The sequence below is a fragment of the Octopus bimaculoides genome, chromosome 3 (genome assembly GCF_046866305.1).
Source record: "Octopus bimaculoides isolate indiv1 chromosome 3, ASM4686630v1, whole genome shotgun sequence".
Taxonomy (NCBI): Eukaryota; Metazoa; Mollusca; class Cephalopoda; order Octopoda; family Octopodidae; genus Octopus; species Octopus bimaculoides.
Genome location: NC_142930.1, coordinates 6,432,879 through 6,457,177, shown reverse-complemented (window position 1 = coordinate 6,457,177; position 24,299 = coordinate 6,432,879). Strand labels below are relative to the sequence as shown.

Sequence of the window (24,299 nt, the reverse complement as noted above, 5' to 3'; positions counted from 1 at the left end):
TGATGAAATCATAAGCATAGCCCTAAAATACCCACAGCCTACAGGAAATGATGCACTCACTATATCCCTAGAATATAGAAACTGAACAGAATTAATTCTAAAAACTAGCAATAATTTAATTGAATCAGCATCACACAAACTTCAATATTTTTCTCAGTTAATTACTGGAGAAAAGATAGTTTTCTTGATCTTTGTAAAACTGCATTATATAATGTCTACTTTTCATTCCCTCTAATATTTGAACCCTACAGTCATATTTCTTTTGGTTTGTTAAATCTTAAGTACTATCATTATTGTCTTTTAGGTATAATTGAATGCCAATTGCTTATGGATAAGATAGAAGATGCATCTCATCAGCTGGAGTTTCTTAATGAGATTCAAATGAGTATCGGTCACACTGCTGTAAGTTGGACATATTTCTAAAAACAGTCAGTTCACATGTACTCACAGCTTTGCTAAATTGTTAATGACGTTTGTGTTTTCATTAAATTTACTACTGAGATTGACAATATAGATTATCAGTTTGAACGTTCCACAGTCGTCCATATACTGAAGATATTAAATATAAGATAAAGATAAGTTTGTGAATAGAATTTCGTATGTCATTATAATATAGTTTATTAAACTCATTGTTAGAAAATCTGAGCCAATTTTGTTAAATGTGAGCTATCATGCAGTTTATCTGAAATAAATTCTCACTTGATCTCTTGTTTCATAATTGTTATATAGTATCAGTGCAAGCTGGCTGGTTAGAATCAAGGAAATGTAAGTGTGCATAATTTAATATGAAGAGAGTTCTGAGATTAAAAATAAAATCTATTTGATACTCAGCTAAGCATGATTAAAATTACCCTCAATTTATTACTATTTGTGCTTCCTCTTATATCATACATGTGTATTTAGACTAAAAGTATCAGTTCTTTGCTGCTTCTTAAAAACATTCCTTCAACATTTAAAATACAAAAGAAATTTGTTACCATTGTAGTGACGTCATATGGCGCCAAAGGTACAGTCGCCATTGCTGCGTTTTTGTCCACGCATGCGTGGAGTTCGACATCTAAACGTTCCCGCTTTTTTCACTCTCTTTTCCCGGCCGGGCGGCTATGAGCATGAACGTGTCAAGCTGTTTCTCCATCTTTCCAACTCTGGGGACAGCTCACATCAACATTCCAACGTCTCAGCAACCATGCTCTCTCACAGAAGGCGTCTCAGCAACCAAATTTAAAGCTGCCTATTTTCCTACATAAATAAATATTGTTGTGTTGATAGTTCGGAGTCAGTGTTACGTTGTTATTTAGAATTTAATATAGGAAAGCAGGTGTACACCTAATGGTGTATAACCACTTTCCTATACCCTTATCATTTTTAATTTCTTGTCCTTTCTTTTTGTGTTTTTAATTTGATTACTTTAAATATTCTGTATTATCGATTATTTGTAGGAGTTGTACTATTTGAGTGCTGTTCTTGGGAAAAAGAAACAGAACAAAGAAGACAATACCATTGTGTTGTTAAATGAAGCTGTTAATAAACACTTCTCAACTTTCAAGGTACTTTTTTATTCTATATATATATATACACACAGGGTGTGGATGGTATTTGAGGACACATGCATTTTTACTCGTTATTTTATTTGACTAAGTTTTATTGAACTTCTGTTTCAGAAAATAACAATTACAGGCTTTATGCTTACTATTGAAATGAAAAAACACGCTGTGATTGTGGCTTTGCAGGCTAAGCATGGGGACTTAGAAATTTCTCATTTTCTGGAAGTTGCAAGATCCTTTGTCCACAAGATTTGGTATCAAGACGTAAAAGTCATTTCAAACGCTTGAATCTATCAGAACACTTGAATTTATTCAGGAAGTTAAGCAAAATATTGAAGACAATCTAGGAAAATCAATGAGGTTAATTGCAAAAAAATTTTGTGTGTCAGAAAAAACAATCAGAAATGTTGTGTATGAAGACATCAGATACGAATCTTATGTGATGAGGAGAGGTCAATTCATGTCAGAAGAAACAAAACAAAACCGTTTAATTAAATCCAAAAGACGTTTGAACAAACTTAAAAATCTATCAGAAAATGGTGTGATTTGGTTTTTCTCGGATGAGAAAAACTTTGACCAGGACCAGAAAACTAACAGAAGAAATGACAGATGGCTATGTGCAGACCCTTCTGAGGTTCCAAGAGTAATGCACACAAAATTTCCTGCAAATGTCATGGTTTTGGGCGTCGTTAGCAATGAAGGACATGTGATGCCACTGAAAACTAAGGGACTTTTGCTTCGCAGAAAATGTAAACAAAGATTTTACTTTTGCTCAGGTATTACTAATGAAAACATATGTAAATGACATGCACATACATAAATACACACATACAACAGGTTTCTTCTCAGTTTTTGCCTACCAATTCCACAAACAAGGCATTGCTTGGTCCAAAGCAATTGTAGAAAACACTTGCCTAAGACACCACGCAATGAAACTGAACCCAGATTAGTTTCATTGCATGGTTGTGAAGCAAACTTTGTAACCATGCCTATCTCTCTCTCTCTCTCTCTCTCTCTCTCTCTCTCTCTCTCTCTCTCTCTCTCTCTCTCACACACACTCACACACACACACACACACACACACACACACACAAACAGTCAAGAATATGCAACTAGTAGTGGGTCTTCTTAAGTACAGCAATGTACCATATATTCCAACCCTTTGTCATCTTTGTAAGGCTCAGTACTTTGAGATCGGCTTTCAGTACTTCAACCCATGTCTTCCTGGGTCTCCCTCTTTCACAACTTCCCATCCTACATTTTATTCATATTAAGTCTCACAACAAAGAATTGCTTACTGTTATTCACTAAAGTTTATCAAAATTTTCATCTATTTTTCAGACTCTTTATCTTAGCTATGAATATTTCATTAAATTGAACCCTGATTTTCTTATTCAAATAACAAATGACTATTTGGATTATGGACCTCAACAGGTGAGTATCATTTTCCCCTTCTACTCATGTTTATTACATTTTTACATATTTTCTACACCATATTTTAGACCCGATTATATCATCATCATTGCCATTGTATTTAATCATATGCATTTCATTGTATTAGTAGACCTATTTCTTTTCTTGCTTATTAGAAATACAGGAGTCTTGGCAAGACTAAATTTGGAAACTATTTGCCACTATGTTTGGCTTGCAATCACCTTAATGCCATATAAAACTATTTTATGGAAGAATAAAGTACATGGTTTAATGGTTAATATTGGGTTCACAATCATACGGTTATGTGTTTGACTCCTTTACTTGGCAGTGCATTGTATCCCTGAGCTAAGCACTTCTTTGCTTCATATTGCTCAAGGATGCTCATTTGAAATGTGTACTAACTGGATGCTGATACAAATCTCTCTTCTTCCAGCTGCTACATTCTGAGTGGGTGAGAGGGGCCAAGATGGTGTTTGTGTCTGCTGTCTATTATATCAACACCTAAAACAATTAGCAAAGCATCATACATGCTCAGAATCAGGACTTTAGCTATTACTTCGATACTGGAAATGATAATTCTCTGAATTGATTAAGTATTGGTGTAATGATGGAAAGACTGGATTAACTTGTGTCTTTCCACCGTGTAGAAGATACCTGATGAGTAGGAGTAAGACACTACTACTCATCACCTATCATCATTGCTTCCAATTAGTGTGCTCCCAATTTCGCTCATCTCTTCACAAAACTCTTCAAATTCCTCCCCAGCAGTCATCTTCTCCACAGTTACCAATCTAAAAAAGTTCTAGCTGAACATTAATTGCATCAATCTCATCAATTTTGGAAGGCTTTCAATGGTTATAGGTAATGGCCTTCCTTGGATTAAATAATTGAAAATAAGCTGAGTAGCTCCATCTTTGTTTTGGAAATGCTTGAAGAGGAGGAGGCTATATAATTACCTTTCATTGGTTTGTTGTGCAGAGGTTGTTTCTTACTCCACAGTAAGCTTGGTAGATACATCTGATAATTTAATTTATTGTACTTGTTGCATCAGATAGATAGTGATTGAGTACTTTTTTGCTGGAGCAGGTCAGATGCAGTACAATTTGCCCAGCATCACACTTTCGTAATACCAATGATATCCATGATGCTAAATGATGACAATTGTTTTAATTTTTCAGGCACAAGAACTATGGTATATAATGCCTAATTTTTAATCCCAATTTCAGCCAAGCCAGTATGGTCAACCTCTCGATCCTATTCTCAAGAAATGTTTGCAAATTTTGGACCCAGTTACCAAAATGTTACCTGGTTTGTTTAAAGGGGTCTATCTATTGGCAAAAGTGAAATATCTATGTGGTAAGTTGCATGTAGTCTTTCATCCAGAATACTAGAAATTGATAATAATTTTTGATTACCTGCAGTCTTCATAGATATGGGGTTTGAGACTTTTAGGGCTGAAGATATGGTATGTTGGGATGTTCAGGCTTTTTCATGAGAAATTTGGCAAGGGAAGTAAAGTAGAGTTTGTGGAGTTGGTTCACAGTAAATTTGATGCAGTATTATGCAGTCATCATCAGTAGATATAAGAATATAGATGACATACTCTACATTGATATATCATTCCTATATATATATATACTAGCAGAGATACCCAGCCTTGCTCGGGATTAAAATGGCATAGATTTTTATTGCTTTACTTGTTTCAGTCATGTGACTGCGGCCATGGTGGAGCAGCGTCGTTGGTCGAAGAAATCAACCACAGGATTTATTCTTTGTAAACCTAGTACTCATTCTGTCAGTGTCTTTTACCAAACCGCTAAGCTACAGGAATGTAAACACAGCAACATCAGCTGTCAAGGAATGGTGGGGATACAAACACAAGACACAAGCACACACATACACAAATATACACATAGAAAAGCCTTGTTTTTTCTGTCAAGTGCTTGTATGCCTTGTTATTAGACTATTTTCTTTAGTCATTGCACGGTGAACGCCATAAACTTTAAGCTTATATAAAAAATACCATTGCTGTTATTATTTACATGATTGTAAAATACGGCGTCGTATAACAAAACCATTTGCACCGAAATATATATATATAATTCAAAAACAGTCTCCTCTGGCCCCTGTGCCAGTGGCACGTAAAACGCACCCACTACACTCACGGATTGGTTGGCATTAGGAAGGGCATCCAGCTGTAGAAACACTGCCAGATCAGACTGGAGCCTGGTGCAGCCTCCTGGCTTCCCAGACCCCAGTCAAACCGTCCAACCCATGCCAGCATGGAAAACAGATGTTAAACGATGATGATGATGATGATTAACATTTCTATTAATCATCAGCTGTTTAAGTCCTGAATGTGTGCATAGTACTGGAGAGGGTTTGAACTTGCAACTTTTATTTTTAAATTAAGGATAACATGCTTGTCCTATAGACAAATACAGATATTGTTAAAATTAATGACACTCATTATAAGTCGATGTCACTTCTATAAGCATCAACATGCTTGTTAATGTTCAGCAACTAAATTAAAACACCTCTTGTTTATAATGGCTCAATACATTACTTGAATCACTTGAAAGAAATTCAAAACATTGAAAAGAATATAGAAATTACATTTTTCACTCTATTTGAAATGTTTTACTTTTTCTATATCCTATACACATTATACAGTTCGAAAAATTTTTTTCTAATGTTCTATTGTAGGAGACTTTGAAGCTGCTCAAGCTACACTCCAGCACTGCTTAGATCAAGACCAGTCTCTCTCTAGTGCTCATATTTTAATGGCACAGGTAAATACATGTTTGTTACAATATTTAATTGTAATTTTAGTAAATTCTATATTTAATAATTTCAATTTTATTCTATGTGTGTCTCATCATTGGCATGAGTTGAGTGGTTCAACAGGATCCAGCAAGCCAGAGGAATGTATTGAGCTCCAGTATATCTGCTTTGGCCTGGTTTGTACGGCTGGATGCCCTTCTTAATGCCAACCACTTTCAGTATGTCCTGGTTGCTTTTTTCATGACACCAGCATCAGTAAGATTGCCAAGGAACTTGCACAACAGCAAAAAACAAATCCTCTCAACTGAGTGGAGTTGGAGTTGTAATAAAGGGAGAGGGGCTTTATTCTTGGTGTTGAGAGGCTAAAATTTCAAAAGGTACAGGCACAGATGTCTTAATATAGAAGAGATACGAGGTGGTGAGCTGGCAGAATCATTAGCACACTGGGTGAAATGCTTAGTGGTATTTTGTCTGTCTTTATGTTCTGAGTTCAAATTCCACCAAGGAATTTGAACTCATTTGACTACATTTTTATATTTTATTCATTATTTCTATAATTTTCTTTCAGATTCATTTACATTTAAACAACTTTAAACTTGCTTCACAATCTCTTGAATTTGGACTCAGTCATAACTTTCAGGTAATTATTGAGTGTTTCAATACTTTTGTTAATTCTCACCAATTTGTACTAGATTTGTTTTTTTTTTATTTTCAAACTAATTATTTTTTAAGAAAACTAAAAGAAAACCTCGAAGTAATGGCAATTTAAGAAATAAATAACATTACAACAATCTTATTTGACTGGTTTTCATTGTGCTAAAATTCAACATGGCAGCCCTGAGGAAACAGATTTTGGAAGAGTGAGTGGGTATTTGGAATATTGGTTTCAATTTCTGAAAAGATGTTCGTAAATGCCAGTTACCAGTTAATGAGTCTTTCAATATAACTTATTGAAAGCTGCTGTTTATTTTTCATTAGCCATACACACACACACACACACATATATATATATATATATGGGAGAATATACAAAAAATAACAACAGACGAGGACAGGTGGTGTAAATAACAAAAGTATATATTAGTATGACGCTCGGGAATACGGAAAGTCTTTGACGTTTCGAGCTACGCTCTTCAACAGAAAGAATACGGAGACAAGGAGAAAAACACGGAGAAAAAAAATTGAATAGTGTTCAGTCAACGGTCAATCATAATAATGGCCGATCATAACAATGACTGACCGGAAGTTAGAAATTCTTATTTCAGGAGAGCTAAGAAAGGGGGAGATAACAAACGGTGATCGGGAACGAGGGGCTGTGTGTGGGAGGTAGACTGCTGGTGATCTTGACGTATGTAGTGTGAAAATGGGGGAAGGGAGAAAGGGAGAAAGTAGTTGGTCAGTTGTAGTGTGTGCGTGGTGTGATGCTAGGGTATTGGTGTGGTGTGCGTGGTGTGATGCAAGGGTATTGGTGTGGTGTGATGTGAGGGTGTTGGGAGGTGGGGAAGGCATGGGTGGAGTGTGGGGTAGAGGTAGGGGTATGTGGGTAGGGTGGGGTATGTGGGTAGGGTGGGGTATGTGGGTAGGGGTGGGTGGTGGGTGTAAGGAATTGGATGGGGTGGAGTGGGAAGGTAGAGTAGGAGTGTGTTGGGGTGTGGTGGGATGAGCTTATGAGGGGGTGTTGACGAGGAGGGAGAAGGGGAAGGTGGATGTAAGAGAGGGGGAAGATGGGTATGGGAGGGGAGAGGAAGAGAGGAGAGAGGGAAGGGGGATTGAGAGAGGGGGAAGGTGGGTATGGGGGGAGAAAGAGGGGAAGGTGGGTATGGGGGGAGAAAGAGAGTGAGAGAGAGGGAAGAGGGGTATGGGGGGGAAGAAGAAAGGAAGAGAAAGAGAGTGAGAGAGAGGGGAAGAGAGTGAGAGAGTAAGGGTGAGAGAGTAAGAGTGAGAGAGGGGGGAGAGGGGGGGAGGGGGGAGTACGAGAGAAGAGAGTAAGAGAGAGGAGAGAAAGAGTAGGGGTGAAGAGAAGTGGGAGTGGAGAGAAGTATGAAGAGAGGTACAAAGAAGTAGGAGTCGGAGCAGGAGGTGGGGGAGGGGAGAGATGGGTGGTAGGAGGGAGGGTGGGGGAGAGAGACAGGAGGAGGGGGTTAGATGAAGAGTGGAGGGGAGTTGAGCCCATGTGGCGCAAAGGAGCGAAGATAGAAGATTAATCCCTGTTCACGGCGCAAACGGGAGTCCGGATGGCCCCTGTGCATGGACAATCCAAATACAGACAGGTGTTGCCGCAAGGAGTGGCCGGCAGAACGGAAGTGGCGTGACACCGGGGTGTCATTGCCGACGTTGATATCTCGGAGGTGTTCCGCGAATCGGTCGGCCAGGCGCCGCCCTGTTTGTCCGATGTACAGGGATTGGCAGAGAGAGCAGGAGAGGCAATATATGATGTTGGTAGACGTGCAGGTGAAGGAGTCGGTGATGGGTGCTGGTGAGGAGGGTGGTGTTGGAGAGGTAAGGGCAAGTGCGGCAGCGTGGACGGGAGCAGGGGAAAGAGCCAGGTTGGGAGGTTGGGTTGGGGAAGAAGCTGTGGACCAAGAGGTCCCGTAGGTTGTGGGCTCGTTTGAAGGAGGGGAGGGGTCGATTAGGGAAGATGTGGGAGGTGGAGGGGTCGGACTGGAGGCGCCGAAAAGCTCGGAGAATGGAGCGTTGGAGGGGTAGGGTGGTGGGATGGTAGGTGAGGGGAAAAGGGAGGCGGGAAACGGCAGGGCGGGTTCGGGGGGAGAGAGCAGATGCACGGTCCACAGAACGTGCTCTGGCAAGGGCGGTGTGGATGGTGGTGGGTGGATATCCACGCAGGCTAAAGTGGTGAGCCATGAGTTGAGACTGAGTCTCAAAGTCATGGCTGTCGCTACAAAGTCTGCGTAGACGGAGGAATTGGGAATAGGGGATGGAAAGTTTTGTGTGTCTAGGGTGGGAGGAGGAGAAGTTGAGATAGGAGTGTGAGTCTGTGTGTTTGTAGTGGATGGAGGTGCTAAGGGCGGAGTGGAGGATGCTGACCGAAATGTCGAGAAAGGGGACAGAGGTGTCAGAGACAGTACAGGAGAAGTGGAGGGCAGGATGGAAAGATTGAACGAAAGAGAGATACTCTTTTACTCTTTTACTAGTTTCAGTCTTTTGACTGAGGCCATGCTGGAGCACAGCCTTTAGTCGAACAAATCGACCCCAGGAGTTATTCTTTGTAAGCCTAGTACTTTTTCTATTGGTCTCTTTTTTGCTGAACCGCTAAGTTACAGGGACGTGAACACACCAGCATTGGTTGTCAAGCGATGTTGGGGGGACAAACACAGACACACACACACATATATACATATACATATATATACGACGGGCTTCTTTCAGTTTCCGTCTACCAAATCGACTCACAAGGCTTTGGTCGGCCCGAGGCTATAGTAGACACTTACCCAAAGTGCCACGCAGTGAGACTGAACCCGGAACTATGTGGTTGGTAAGCAAGCTACTTACCACATAGCCACTCCTGCGCCTATATCATCATCATCATCATCATCATCGTCGTTTAACGTCCGCTTTCCATGCTAGCATGGGTTGGACGATTTGACTGAGGACTGGTGAAACCGGATGGCAACACCAGGCTCCAATCTAATTTGGCAGAGTTTCTACAGCTGGATGCCCTTCCTAACGCCAACCACTCAGAGAGTGTAGTGGGTGCTTTTACGTGTCACCCGCACGAAAACGGCCACGCTCGAAATGGTGTCTTTTATATGCCACCCGCACAAGCCAGTCCAGGGGCACTGGCAACGATCTCACTCGAAAATCCTACGGGAGCCAGTCAGGCGGTACTGGCAATGGCCACGCTCAAAATGGTGCATCTCATGTGCCACCCGCACAAGAGCCAGTCCAGGGGCACTGGCAACGATCTTACTTGGCTTGCCGGGTCTTCTCACGCACAGCACATTTCCAAAGGTCTCGGTCAGTAGTCATCGCCTCGGTGAGGCCCAATGTACGAAGGTCTTGCCTCACCACCTCAGCCCAGGTCTTCCTGGGCCTACCTCTTCCACGGGTTCCCTCAACTGTTAGGGTGTGGCACTTTTTCACGCAGCTATCCTCATCCATTCTCACCACATGTCCATACCAGCGCAATCATCTCTCTTGCACACCACAACTGATGCTTCTAATGTTCAGCTTTTCTCTTAAGATACTTACACTCTGACGGGTATTCACATTGACATTACACATCCAACGGAGCATATATATATATATATATATATTAAATTCAAATTACGATAAATGTAAATAAACAAGCGAAGCTTGCTTTTAGAAGCGTTGAGATGTCTTTTTTATAGAAAGTTAAAGAAGTGATGTTTAAATTCTTAATCGCAGAATAATGCTAATAATATAGCCTGAACAGGATAAACTATCCCTATTTTGCAGAGAAAAGTGTAGGTGGCCAGCTGTGGACTCGAACTCACATCCCCGTCATTACATGTGACGATGCTTTTGCCGATTAAGCTAAACTACCCACCACAAATTCCTCTGCAAATTAAGATATATAAATCTCACTTTATGAGACGCTCTCATATATATATATATATATATATATTTCACACATGTGCAACACAGATGTGTGAACAAAAACATTATATAAAGAGCCACAGCCATTATCAGGGAAGTATCAAAGGGTGAGTGGGAAGGAAAGAGAGATAAAATGACAGCAACTTGTAATTTTCCTAATAGTATTTGATTGAAAACAATCAATGCTAAATGAAGACTAGAACATTTGAATATTTATCAAGTAAAATAGTGATCACTATAAAACAGTAAATAACAAATATTTCACACCATGAACGAGAATTTAGCTCAAACTATCATTAGCTAAGGTTGAGGATTAGAGTGTAGGAAAGTGGTTATACACCATTAGGTGTACACCGCTTCCGTACATTAAATTTCTAGAACAAACAACGGAACGCAGATTCTGAACAACATAACAATATTTATTTACAGTGGAATTCAGTTCACGCTTGGAGGGAATTCGGTAGCTCGTCGCCCTCGGTTACTGAGACGCCTTCTGAATGATTTCCGTGGTTATTTGTGAAGCTCTGATGCTGACATGTGAGAGAGCTCTGTTGGACGTCTTGGCTCGACGGAGATCAGTCAACGAAGAGACTGAGAAAAGGCACCAAAACTGGGTGTCGAACTCCACGCATGCGCATGAGACTCTTCCTGTATTCCTTCCGGAACTAGTCCCTGCGCATGCGTGGATAAAACTCCAGACATTGAACATATAACAGTCGTCTGCTATAAGGTGTCACTACAAGAGTAAAGCTATTAATATTACATATAAAGAAAATAATATTAGAACTTAATTTTAGAGTCCTTCTTATACATCTTACTAATTTAAAATGACTACTTAATTGTTTTGTATTTGTCATCAACAGTTAGACTTTTCAAATATTCCTGCCAAATAAAATTAGGAAGAAAGTGTTGTATTAGTCGTATCTGGGAAGAGAATTTTGTACAACAGAAAAAAAAAATGGGGTTGGTAGGAGGTTGCTATATATTTCTTACCATCTCCACCCTTATTTGTATCTATCACTTGTTCTCCCCGACTTACATCCTTTACCCACCCTCCCTGATCCTTCTATCTTCTGTGTCACCTTCATGGATACAAAGGGAACACATTTGCACCTTGTCACTACCGTCTCTATTTCTTTTTATCACCACACCATCCTCCATCTATTCCACCCATCCATACATAGTTCTGAATCGCTTCCACAATAATAAACTTGTTCCTCCCATTTATACTTTAACCTCTCCACACCTCACATAAAGCCACCACCTTCTCTCTCTCTCTCAATCTTGGAGATTTATTAGTCTTGCAAGTTACAAGGAGACCTCTAATGTTGACACCACAAACAATTACCCAGTATATTCTCTAAAGTGATTGCATTTGGAAGCATAGAAGCTTTCTAAAAACCAAGACTTTGACGCTAAATGTTATCCAACCCTTTGGATCCTAATGAACTTGTTCAACTCATGGAAAGCAGATTTGAAATGATGCGAATGAGGATCATGAGCTCAGAATGTTATCACTTCTGTGATAATTCTTTGGACAGAATACAATTAATCTAGCTTAATTTAATGCTTAAATGATGACATTTTTTTTTTTATGTTTATCTATTTTACTCTTTTCTTGAAGGTTCGAGACCATCCTATATATCATTTAATTAGAGCAAGAATACAGAAAAAGCAAGGAGAGTTATCTGATGCTTTAGAGACTTTAAAATTTGCTATGAATCTTCCAGGAATGAAGACATCTGGTTAGAACAGTTTGTTTTTCTTTTTCACACTTTTTCACTTGTGGTTTGTCTTTAAGTAAATCTATAGTTCTTCCACACTCAATACCAACATCTCACTTGCTTTTAATGTTGTTGAAAAAGACAGAAATAGTACAAAATATCATTTCTCTGCTTCTAAAAATATTTGTCCTTGTTCCTATGTAAAGAATCAATCTTCCATTCAAAGACAAAAATTGATCTCTGTGACAGGGATGGGAAAAGCTGGATACTAAAGGAAATTAGGGTATGATAAAGAGAAAAAAGGGGAATGCAGAGAAGCTAAGAAGCATCTGGAAATGCTCAGTATGAATATCAACTTGTGAAAGGTGGATACTCATCTGCTACACAATTCTCAGGAATAGTAGCAAAATCTACCTTAAATCACACTCTGCTATTGTATATAAGGAAAAGATGCATTCAATAATGTAGTTTTACATACTTCTAAAAAGACAGTGTGATGAGGGCTGAAATATGTTTTGTCATTGAACTGCTGAACATGGTTGATCTGTGGCAAAATACCCATAAAATAATTTGCAAAAATAGATTTCATATTAAAAAGATACTACTTTGTACCCCCAAAATACATACATGCACAGTTATGGAAATAGAATAAAAACAAGATTTTTTTATGTCCTTTCACATACTGTACCCTCTACAATTACACATTTCTCCTTAATTTATATTCGTAGACTACACCTCTGTTGACATCATCACCATCATCATCATCATTTAACGTCCACTTTCCATGCAGGCTTGGTTTGGATGGTTCAATTGAGAACTGGCAAGCTAGGAGGCTGCACCAGACTCCAATCTGACGTGGCAAGGTTTCTACAGTTGGATGCCCTTCCTAATGCCAACTACTCCAAGAGTATAGTGGAAGCTTTTTTTATGTGCCACCAGCATGAGAGCCACTCAGGCAGCACTGGCATTGACCACGTTCAAATGGTGCTTTATATGTGCCACTGACACAGGAGCCAGTCAGGTGGCACTGGCATCGACCACACTCAAATGGTGCTTTTTACGTGCCAATCAGGTAGCACTGGCATTGGCCACGCTTGAATAGTGCTTTTTACATGTCACTGTCACGGAAGCCAGTCAGGCAGCACTGGCATCAGCCACACTCGATTGGTGCTTTTTACATGTCACTAGCACAGGTGCCAGTCAGGCGGTACTGGCATTGGCCATGACGACAATTGAAGAGTACTCTTAAATGGGCCAGTTATGTGACACTGGCATTAGCCACGACCATGGTCTCACTTGGCTTGCCTGGTCTTCTCAAGCACAGCATATCTCCAAAGGTCTCAGACACTTGTCATTGCCTCTGTAAGGCCCACCATTCGAAGATTGTGCTTCACTATCTTGTCCCATATCTTCCTGAGTCTACCTCTTCCTCAGGTTCCCTCCACTGTTTGGGTGCAACACTTCTTCATACAGATATCCTCATCCATACACAACATATGACCATACCAACGTAGTTGTCTCTCTTGCACACCACATCTGATGCTTCTTCTGTCCAACTTTTCTCTCAGAGCACTTACACTCTGTCATGTATGCACAATGACATTACACATCCAGCAGAGCATACTAGCTTCATTTCTTTCAAGCCTACACATGTCTTCAGCAGTCACAGCCCATGTCCTCAGCAGTTACAGCCCATGTTTCACTGCCATGCTGCATTGCTGTTCACACACTAGCATCATACAATCTGCCTTCCACTCTGAACGAGAAGCCCTTTGTTACCAGCAGAGTTAGAAGTTCTCTGAACTTTGCCCAAGTTATTCTTCTTTTAGCAGCTATGCTCTCAGAGCATCCCCTCCACCCCACCTACCACTACTGACTTAGTCAGCTAGGTAACAGAAGCTGTCAATTCCTTCCACTTTTTTTCTCCTGGCATGTGATGGAATCTGTTTTCTGTACATCTTCAGAGTTTATTGCACCTGTGCATCTGCCATGCATAAAAACTATCTTCCCCATTAACCTTCCTTTGATATTGCTGCATCTATTATGTGTCCATAGCTTACACCAGGTACATCTTATGGAGTTTCTACTTACGCCTTTTCTACAGATTGAGCAGGGCCATCTACCTGAAAGGGATTTGTGATTTGTCTGCCTTCCTACTTACTAAGACTTTTGTTTTTGCTAGGTTAGCTCTAGGTTAACCCTTCGATTCTAGACCTTGCTTCCACATCTGAAACTTCTTCTCTAGTTCTGATAGTGACTCAGCTCTTAGAACAAGGTCATCAGCATAGAGAAGCTTCCAAGGGCAGCCTGTCTTAAATTCCTCTGTTATTGCATGAAGGACTATGATGAATAAGAGGGGGCTGAGAACTGATCCTTGGTAAACCCCCACTTCTACCCAGAATTCTTCACTATACTCATTGCCAACCCTCACCTTACTGACAGCAATCCTCTACAGGGCTTGTACAGCTTTCACCAATCACTCATCTATCCTTAGTTTCCAGATAAGAGATTGGGGAACTCTGTCAGAGGCTTTCTTCATATCAATAAAAGCCAAGTACAGAGGTTTATCTTTGTCTAGGAATTCTCCTGCAGCTGTCTTACCAGAAATACAGCATCAGAGGTGCTTCTCCCTGGCACAAACCTAAACTGCATCTCATCTAAACTAACTCTCTCCCTAATTAGTTGGGCTATGACTCTCTCCGTGACTTTCATCACCTGATCCAACAATTTGATACCTCTGGAATTATTTCTATCTAATGCATCACCTTTACCTTTGTAGCAGTGAACTATGGTGCTGCTGCTACACTAGTCATTTTCTTCACTGATTCTATTGTTTCTTCTGCTGATGTGAATTTTTATTTATATTCTTTTGTTATTGAATTATTCTGAAGACAAAGTGACCAATAAAGAGAAGAACCAAATTTCTGTAAATGATAAAGTATCTGTCTTTCTGGAACTTGCTGACACACACAAGCTTCTTGGTGAACAGGTAAGGATGTCTAAAGTTTGTTTCTCAAAATATCTCTCCATAAAGTTCACTTGTATGGCACAGAAACAAAAACAAGTTTCCACGGGTGACTGTAACCAACTTCTGGTTGACACTTTGATATAATGATCACTGTGATGCTACATATATACATGCAGTTCCACAAACAGAGTTCATTACTTGAATTTACATTATGTAGATTATATTCTTTAATTTTAATGGACATATGTTGTCTTCTCAGATGATGAACCAAAGCAATATTGGATGTTTGTGGGTTTGTAGAATGCAAAGGTGGAAAGATAGATATTGTTCATTGCAAAAGAGATTTTTAAAGACTCTGACCGAGAAGATGAGACTAGCAGAAAGAAATTACTGACGAGAGATAAAGGAAGTGAGATTTCCTCTTATCAAAGAGTTATCAAATACACATTGATGTAGCTGCCATATAGCTCTGTGATTGACCCAGGGAACTGGGTCAACATTTGAGTATCAATGGCACCTACAAAATATACTATTATACATAAGGTCTGACATGGTTTCCGTAGCTACACTGCTTGTGTATTGATCAAACACTCCAGAGGAAGAAAAACAGTTTCGAGATGGGGCAACATCAGAAGGGTGAATATGATGAAAGGAGTATTATAAGGCCGATAGGACGCTATTGTGGAAATAATAATATATGAAGATTTAGTATCTATAGTGAAAAGAAGGGTCCAGTGAGGGGGAAAAAGAAGTGTAAGTAGAATATAAGAGATAGAATTATTGGTGTTCTGTTAGCCTTTGTCAGCTAGTTTGATGACAATTTCTCTTCAGCTATCTGGCTGTTAAAGTGTATCAAATTCAGAGAGTGGTATGCTCAGATGATCATGCTGTTTTCTGAACTTGAACACCTTTGAGTGTTGTTGATCCTTACTTGAGGATGAGTTAAACCAAGTTGTAAAAAAAAAAACTGCATTTTTATCCAGTTTGAATTTTACCACTCAAGGTCCTTGTAAGTGTCTATTATTTCTTGTGTTGTTGTGGAAGAATATCTTCAACTGAGTCCAACAGAGGAGATGTTTGATGTAGTTTGAACACATGTTTTCATTCAACTTGTTGAGTTGGACATAATCTAGGCTTCTATTGATAATACCCTGCTCAATGTCAGGGACAGGAAAATCTTCTGTAATGGTAACAATTGTAGGACAAAGTTTCTGGTGCAAATAGAGTAGAATGCTGGATGGTGAACTGATGAAAGTTACGTTGAAGATAGAAAGACAGGTAAATTTCTCAGTGAGTTGATAACATTAGGTATGACTCTTACTTTAACTGTTCTTACATAGAACCTGCAGAGAAAGCTACATCTGTAAATCTACCAAGCTAATAACTAAGCCTTATTTCAGATTAGCTTTTGTTTTTTGTTTTGTTTGTTTTTTGGGGGGTTTTTGTTTTTGTTTTTTTTTTGCTCTCATTTTCTTCAATCATCATAGTGATAAATTTTCCCATTTATAAATTCCATATTTTATTTCTCTCTGCAGCATGAAGCAACTAAAGTAATGCAAGATGCAATAAATGAATTTCAAGGCACACCTGAAGAAGTAAGAATCACAATCGCTAATGTTGACCTGGCTTTAGCTCGTGGTGATATTGAAATGGCAGTTGGTACCCTCAGAAATGTTGGTTCTGAGCAGCAGTACTTCATACAAGCCAGGGAGAAAATGGCAGATATCTATCTGAACTACAGAAAAAACAAGACACTTTATGCCAACTGTTATCGGTATAAAATCTTTTTTTTTTCTTAAGAGGAACGGTTATGTTTCAAGAATCTTTGAGGATTATACTATGTATATAAATATTAAGTTTCCTTCTAGTAATTTTATGAAAGTGTTTTAGTTTTTAACCATAACTGACTGTGATCAAAGTTTTAGGAAGTATTAGCAATTTGTTATAAGATATTACTATATGTATTGGTATGACATAGTTTTTTTTTTATAGATATTTAGTATTTTCTGTACTGTACTGTAAATGCTGGTATGTAAAAAAGAATCTCATACTACTTTTTCTATTTAGAAATAAGCATTTCTATTTGAGGGTATGATTGCATGTGAATATGTCATCAAGTACATTTTTTCAATGACTTAATAATTACTTCACTGATTGACTGAGTTTATAAAGTGTAGAACAGTCTCTTTTTGTGTCGTTAATTCTATCCTTTCAGTTGAATACATAACGATGTTTATGTTGTTTGCTGAACTAGTAAGTACATTAGAAATTATCATTATAGTTTCATAGACACAGGCGTGGCTGTACAGTGAAGAAATTTGCTTTCCAACCACATGGTTCCAGGTTCAGTTCCATTGCACAGCACCTTGTCACATGTCTTCTACTATAGTCCCAGGCCAACCAAAGTCTTGTGGGTGGATTTGGCAGATAGAAACTTTATAAGACCATATGATGTTGTTAGGAGTGGCTGTGTGGTAAGTAGCTTGCTTACCAACCACGTGGTTCCGGGTTCAGTCCCACTACGTGGCACCTTGGGCAAGTGTCTTCTACTATAGCCTCGGGCCGACCAAAGCCTTGTGAGTGGATTTGGTAGACGGAAACTGAAAGAAGCCTGTCGTATATATGTATATATATGTATGTGTGTGTATATGTTTGCGTGTCTGTGTTTGACAACCGATGCTGGTGTGTTTACGTCCCCGTAACTTAGCGGTTTGGCAAAAGAGACCGATAGAATAAGTATTAGGCTTACAAAGAATAAGTCCTGGGGTCGATTTGCTCGACTAAAGGTGGTGCTCCAGCATGGTCACAGTCAAATGACTGAAACAAGTAAAAGAGTAAAAGAATATACATATATGTGTTTGTATGTGTGTGAATGCATGTATGTGCATTCTTGATTGTGCAAGCGTTTGTTTGTCGTTGTCATTACATTATTGTTGTAAATGAATGTCACTCATTTCCAATATTTTGTGACAACACAATCTGGCCACGGGGAAGTATTACCTTGTTTGGAAACAGGTATGGGTCGGTGACAGGAAGAGCATCCAGCTGTAGAAAATTTGCCTCAGACTCCATGTGACTCGTGCGCACACAGATAAGCGATGTTAAAAGGATAATGATGTTTCAATGATAGTAATAATTAACCATGATTATTATGAAATCAGTTACTGATTACTTGTTGAACTATCTCAAATAAAATCAAAGTCAAATGGCATTAATACAGAACTTGAACTTTGAGGATTATAAGAATGTATAGAATAGAAGATTGTTCCAATGTTAGTTTTTGGAAATTATGCCTGGATTTGGTATTGAGTCTAAGGAGAAGTACATTATGAATACTAAGAATTAGGGAAACAAGTACATTGAGTCATTTCAAATTATTGGGCGTGTTACAGTGTCAGTAATATGATTTCTTAATATAATGATATATCAGTGTTTAGTAATTGTCTCTGTAGAAGAATTTGTTGATTGAGTAAAGATTTAATTGTGAATGTAATCCTGATTGATAATGGCTAAAGATTGGTGTTAGGGATGGAAGAGGCTATTATTATTCAAAGGTTCATTTCTACTTTTCTCTTCAGAATGATTTATCAGCCTTCCACAAAATATTTCTTTTTAACCTGCTATGAAATGTTATTGGAGTTGAGACCCCCTTCGGTCATGACTGACCATGGGATTGCACATAGAAAGTTACCCTCCGAGGCACAAGTCCGGGCAAGGTTGTTTATGGAAGACCAGCAGTCGCCTATGCCTGCCCTCTCCGTGCCACCAGTGTTATCCAAGGGAAAGGCAAAGGCCGATACAACTTGGCACCAGTGATGTCGCAGCTCATTTCTACAAATGAGTGAACTGGAGCAACATGAAATAAAGTGTCTTGCTCAAGAACACAACACGCAGCCCGGTCTGGGATTCAAACTCACAACCTCGCGATCGTAAGCTCGACACTCTAACCACTGAGCCATTGGAGCAATCATAGAATATGTAGGAGCATGTACACAGTCCAGTTGGTTTTTGAGTTAGAGATTGTTAATGTAGAAGCCTGAATTAACGTTTTTTTATGTAGAAGAGACAATTAATGAAGGTGATACATATCAAATATGAAACATTACCTACGTGAAAAAGTTTTTCAAAGGAAACTAAGTGCTTAAGGTTTATGTATTTTAAGCTCAGAAATGAAGATTGGGATTTTTAGTTGTGAATTATCAATGAGCAAAGAGAAATGATGTATTTTTGTTTTCTGCTTATAAATGATGTTCTGTGTTTCAACTGTAGAAAGACTGATACAATTCTATTAAAAAATATGTTCAAGGTTTTATTAGTGTACTTCTGACCTATCAGCTTCTTTTGTGACTCAGTTTTGAAACATTTTTGGTTATGATTTATGTACCTGGAAGGTCTCTCATTTTGTCTTTGCATTTGTAGCTGTTTATATGATTCTAATTTCTTCCTCTTATTATATTTCAGAGAATTGGCCGAAAGAAAGCCTAGTGTTCACACTTCTTTATTACTTGGTGATGCTTATATGAGTATTCAAGAGGTGAGTCCATTATTTGAAAGCTTAGATATAGCATAAATACTTAATCCTTTAAGCTCCAGTACTTATTTTCCCATGTATCAGAATAGTAGAAAAAGCTTTCTATGTTTTTGCCCTAAGTAGATTTTTAATAAAATCTTACTAATAAATGCTTTTCATGGATAAACAATTCCTTATGCTTCAGTTTTATCGAACATTTTAAACAGCATTTGTTCTGCATTAATTATTGAGATTTTTATAGAAATATGAAAGAAACTAAAGCATTCAGAATTATTTACCCACAAAAGCAGTTTATAAGTTAAAAAATTGTTGGTGCACATATGGGGCTGGAATGAGGGCTTAAAAAGTTTAAAAATTAGATTAGATCTTATTTGGTGACTGAAATATTACTGAAAGACTATTAACATATTTTGAGGAACAGTTTAATATTGAGGAATTTTTTTTTTTCCAGCCTTCTTTATTTTATACGGACCATTGAAAAATGAATGACTAAATGATTCTTTATGCAAATAATATACTTATCATTGAGTTAGTTCAAAGACTATAGATTTTTTAACATAAGAGATTAATATTAGTATGACATGACTGATTTTATAAAAGGTAAAGTTTGCTGTGTTCTTGGGTATGTAACAATCTAGCAATATTCTAATTGTGAGCTTTAATTTTAATTTGCAGAGAAATAATATTAAGTACAGTGAAGTGGTTGACTTAATCAAAAAAGTGCATTGTTGCTCATTCTGGGATTTATATTTCTATCTCAATTAGTTGACATTATTTTGCAAATGTAGACTAGTGCTGGTGCTACATAAAAAGCACCTAGTACACTCTGTTAAGTGGTTGGCATTAGAAAGGGCATACAGCTGTGGAAACCATGCCAAAACAGACATAGAATCTGGCAGAATTTCTGACTCGTCTGTTCTTGTTAAACTGTCCAACCCATGCCATCATGGAAAAGAGTACGTTAAATAATGATGATGAGAGAAGCTGGTGTTTTTGATATTGAGGAAGATAATAAGGATGATTCACATTATTCAAATTTCAATATTCATATCTTTCTTGTCAGCCTGACAAAGCAATAGATATTTATGAAGAGGCACTGAAAATGAATCCAAAGGACACAACTCTTGCACATAAGATTGGCAAAGCTTTGGTGAAAACTCATCAGTATGGAAAGGTAAGTGCTGTTCATACCTTTTTGATCCCTTTTACTCTTTTACTTGTTTCAGTCATTTGACTGCGGCCATGCTGGAGCACCGCCTTTAGTCGAGCAAATCGACCTCGGGACTTATTCTTTGTAAGCCTAGTACTTATTCTATCGGTCTCTTTTGCCGAACCGCTAAGTTACGGGGACATAAACACATCAGCATTGGTTGTCAAGCGATGCTAGGGGGACAAACACAGACACACAAACACACACACACATACATATATATATATATATATATATATATGTACGACGGGCTTCTTTCAGTTTCCGTCTACCAAATCCACTCACAAGGCTTTGGTCGGCCCGAGGCTATAGTAGAAGACACTTGCCCAAGATGCCACGCAGTGGGACTGAACCCGGAACCATGTGGTTGGTAAGCAAGCTACTTACCACACAGCCACTCCTGCGCCAGGTCAGATTTGTCAAGTCCTCTACCCTTTAATCATCATTGTCATTGCATAAATCTGCTCAATCACATTCACTTGGGCCTAAACAACAGCATTTACTGTTATGTTTCTTCAATTTTGTAGGCTGTGACTTATTATGAAGCGGCAATCCGATCTGGAAATCAGAGTCAGTTTTGGTATGAAGTCATCTTTTGTTTACTTCAATATTTTAGGCTCATATCTGAGACTATGGTGGTTGTTATACTAAATTTTTTTTTAACTTTAATTATAACCAAGCTGTGAAACTGTAGATGAATAGAGAAATTTTAAAATGTATTGCTAACTTACATACAGTGAATTTTATCTGCCCCTGAAAATCACACCTGTTCTCATCAGACCATGATAATTGCTAATTCTGGGGAGAAGTAACCCGCTTTCTTACAATTACAACTCTTGAGTCTGAATTGAAATATTAAGTCAAGAGAATGTATTTGTTCCTAGGATGACAAATGAGAAAGTAAACATTTGTTATAACAGTTTCTAATTCAACTTCTTTACAAATATACTCTGCACATTTTATATATATATAGATAGATAGATAGATAGATAGACAGATAGATCTAAACAGTTTGATTCAGAATCCTCGGTACTCTGAGTTTCAAGCGTGTGTCTAGTCTTTGGCCATTGGAGTCTGAATGAGAGACCGATTGAAGAGAGTCAATGTTTATTGCTGAACGTTAGCCTGTAAAAGATTGGGAGAGGTCGTGTGGTATTAACGTCAGTATTTTAGCGACAGCAGTTAGATGGAAAATACCGCATGATGAAGAGGAAATCAGCCGCATGGGGCTCAAGACATCATTTGTGTGGTTTGCAGGCGGGAGGGGGCGGTAGATGTGGGAGTATATATGCATATGTATACATGTATATGCCTATATATCTGCGTATAAGCATCAGTACTTATACTAGTGTGTACGTATGCTTAGATGTACATTCACACATCCACATGCATACATGCACACACACACACACACACACGTGCACATATATACACACATGACACATACATGCATGCGTGCTCACCTTTATCTCCATGTACATAGGCACACACACAAATATGGATTCACATGTATATGAGCATGCACACATGCCCACACATACACATCTGGGCACATGCATACGATGTGCAAATGCATATACATACTCACATACATGCATGCGCATGCACACATACACTCATATGGTCATGCACAAGGGGTGAGAGTATGTGGGTAGACAGGTTGAGGCTCGGGGATATGTGGTGCTGTTCATGGGGTTTAATTTGCAATGGTGTATGTGGTGCTAGGGGTGTCTGGTACTGAGGAGGTATATCTGGATTGTCGGCAGCCAGTAGCTTGAAATTTACCAGAAGCATGTATCTCTGGTGACAGCAATAGGATACCTCATATTTCTTGTTGATGGATACTATGGAATGGTAGATGATAAGCAGTTTTTTGTGGTGGCACCCTGTTGATAATAGTCCACTTGATACTGCGTTTTCGTCTCAGAGGTCACAAAGTCTCCAGAGAAAGCATGACAGAGAAGTGGAGTTCTCTCTGTCAAGCGCTAAGAATATCTTCCCTTGAAGTCATTGGCTATCATGCCCATGTAGTGCCTAGTAATACCATTGGATGGTGTAAGGGTGACTCTGTATACTACAGCCCTTGTGAGCAGGATCCTCCTAGAGGACAGGTGGTAGGTTTTGGGAAGTTGCAAGTTGTGGTTGGGGGTTGTGTGGATGCCTTTTATGTCTGTTGATGCATGTGATATTAGATGCGATGTTGTCTAAGCAGGAGTAACTTACCTTCACATTATAGGGTTTGAAGAGTTTGTAATACTTATGGCCTCTAGGGAAATGTTTCTTTTTTAATGACAGGAAGCCCCTCGCTACGTTGGCAGAAACATAGAGGAGGGGCTTAGATGTGAATTTGCAAGCTGATTTATTCTCAATACCCTATTCTTAGCTACACTGAAGTTTCATTCAGTCAACCCTGTTGCCCTTCTGATGTCAGAGTTGATAGTATTGAGAATATACTTGCTAATAATACCTATCTTGCTTTTAGAGGTGTTGGATTCTCTATCTTAAGGCAGGTGGCTAGCTGCTTTGCTTCTGTGTTTATGTCATTGTATTTGGAATTATATATTTTTTTTGTATGTTTTATTGGTGGCACTTAGTATTTAGTTTTCACTTAGTATTATAAACACTGTTCACTGTTCTTTGTTTGGTTTTCTAGCATTGATCTTGCTGAACTGCTGTTTCGTTTGAAACAATATGACAAATCAGAGAAGATACTTAAGCATGTGTTAGAAGAAGATATATTATGTGAGTTGATCTGAAATTTCATCCATTGCATCTACATCGAGCACAAATTTTAGCATATTTCTTTTCTTTTTGATGTTCTATTTTCCTAATGGAAAGCCAAAATACTAGAATCAATAATTTCAAGAAAGCTTATAGAATGTCATGTGTTGATGGCTTATTCTATTTTGTTAAAAAAAAAAAAACTATTTTTGTTGCCTCTAGTGATATGAGGGTGGGCTGAAAAGTTCATAGGCTGACTATGACAGTGATGCCAGAGCTGTGAAATCTTGCATGCATTAATTTCAGCTCTTATGAATAACTGTATTGTTTCTTTCCAAGTAAATTGATATCTGACTGTTCAAATAAGACTTCAAAAGTAACTAGTAGTGGCTTCTCTTGCAAATGGACAAAGTTTGGCATCATGGTGTTATCAAGTACCTGCAGAAAAAGGGTTTAGCCCCCAACAACAGTCATGTGAATGGTTGCTACATTAGAGGATTACACTCCAGCTTTATCAACAGTGCAAAAGTGGGCAACTGAATTTAGGAAGGAAGGAATAGTCTTGAAGATGACCCAAGATCTGGATATCCCGCAACGGCCACCACAAGGAAAATATTGGTTGTGTTCTACACATGGTGATGGATAACAGGCAATTGACTATAAGTCAAATAGCATATTCTGTGAGAGTTGAGAATATTCTGCACAATGAACTTGGCATGATGAAGGTTTCTGCTTGATGGATGTCATGTCTTCTGACACCTGAACAAAAAGGCACCAGGTTGATCACATCACGGGAAAATCTAAC

General features: G+C 38.7%; 1 protein-coding gene across 1 annotated transcript in view; it reads left to right on the top strand.

The window, feature by feature from the left end:
• LOC106872545 (tetratricopeptide repeat protein 21B) overlaps positions 1-24,299 on the top strand; it is a 71,719-nt gene that overhangs the window by 19,339 nt on the left and 28,081 nt on the right. Inside the window, exons 11-23 of the mRNA XM_089348523.1 lie at positions 305-402; positions 1,440-1,547; positions 2,886-2,978; positions 4,205-4,334; positions 5,685-5,770; positions 6,331-6,402; positions 11,965-12,085; positions 14,956-15,053; positions 16,568-16,806; positions 19,494-19,566; positions 20,627-20,737; positions 21,301-21,353; positions 23,427-23,515. Of these exons, the coding sequence (XP_089204649.1) occupies positions 305-402; positions 1,440-1,547; positions 2,886-2,978; positions 4,205-4,334; positions 5,685-5,770; positions 6,331-6,402; positions 11,965-12,085; positions 14,956-15,053; positions 16,568-16,806; positions 19,494-19,566; positions 20,627-20,737; positions 21,301-21,353; positions 23,427-23,515 (1,371 nt within the window). The remainder of the gene's footprint in view (positions 1-304; positions 403-1,439; positions 1,548-2,885; positions 2,979-4,204; positions 4,335-5,684; positions 5,771-6,330; positions 6,403-11,964; positions 12,086-14,955; positions 15,054-16,567; positions 16,807-19,493; positions 19,567-20,626; positions 20,738-21,300; positions 21,354-23,426; positions 23,516-24,299) is intronic.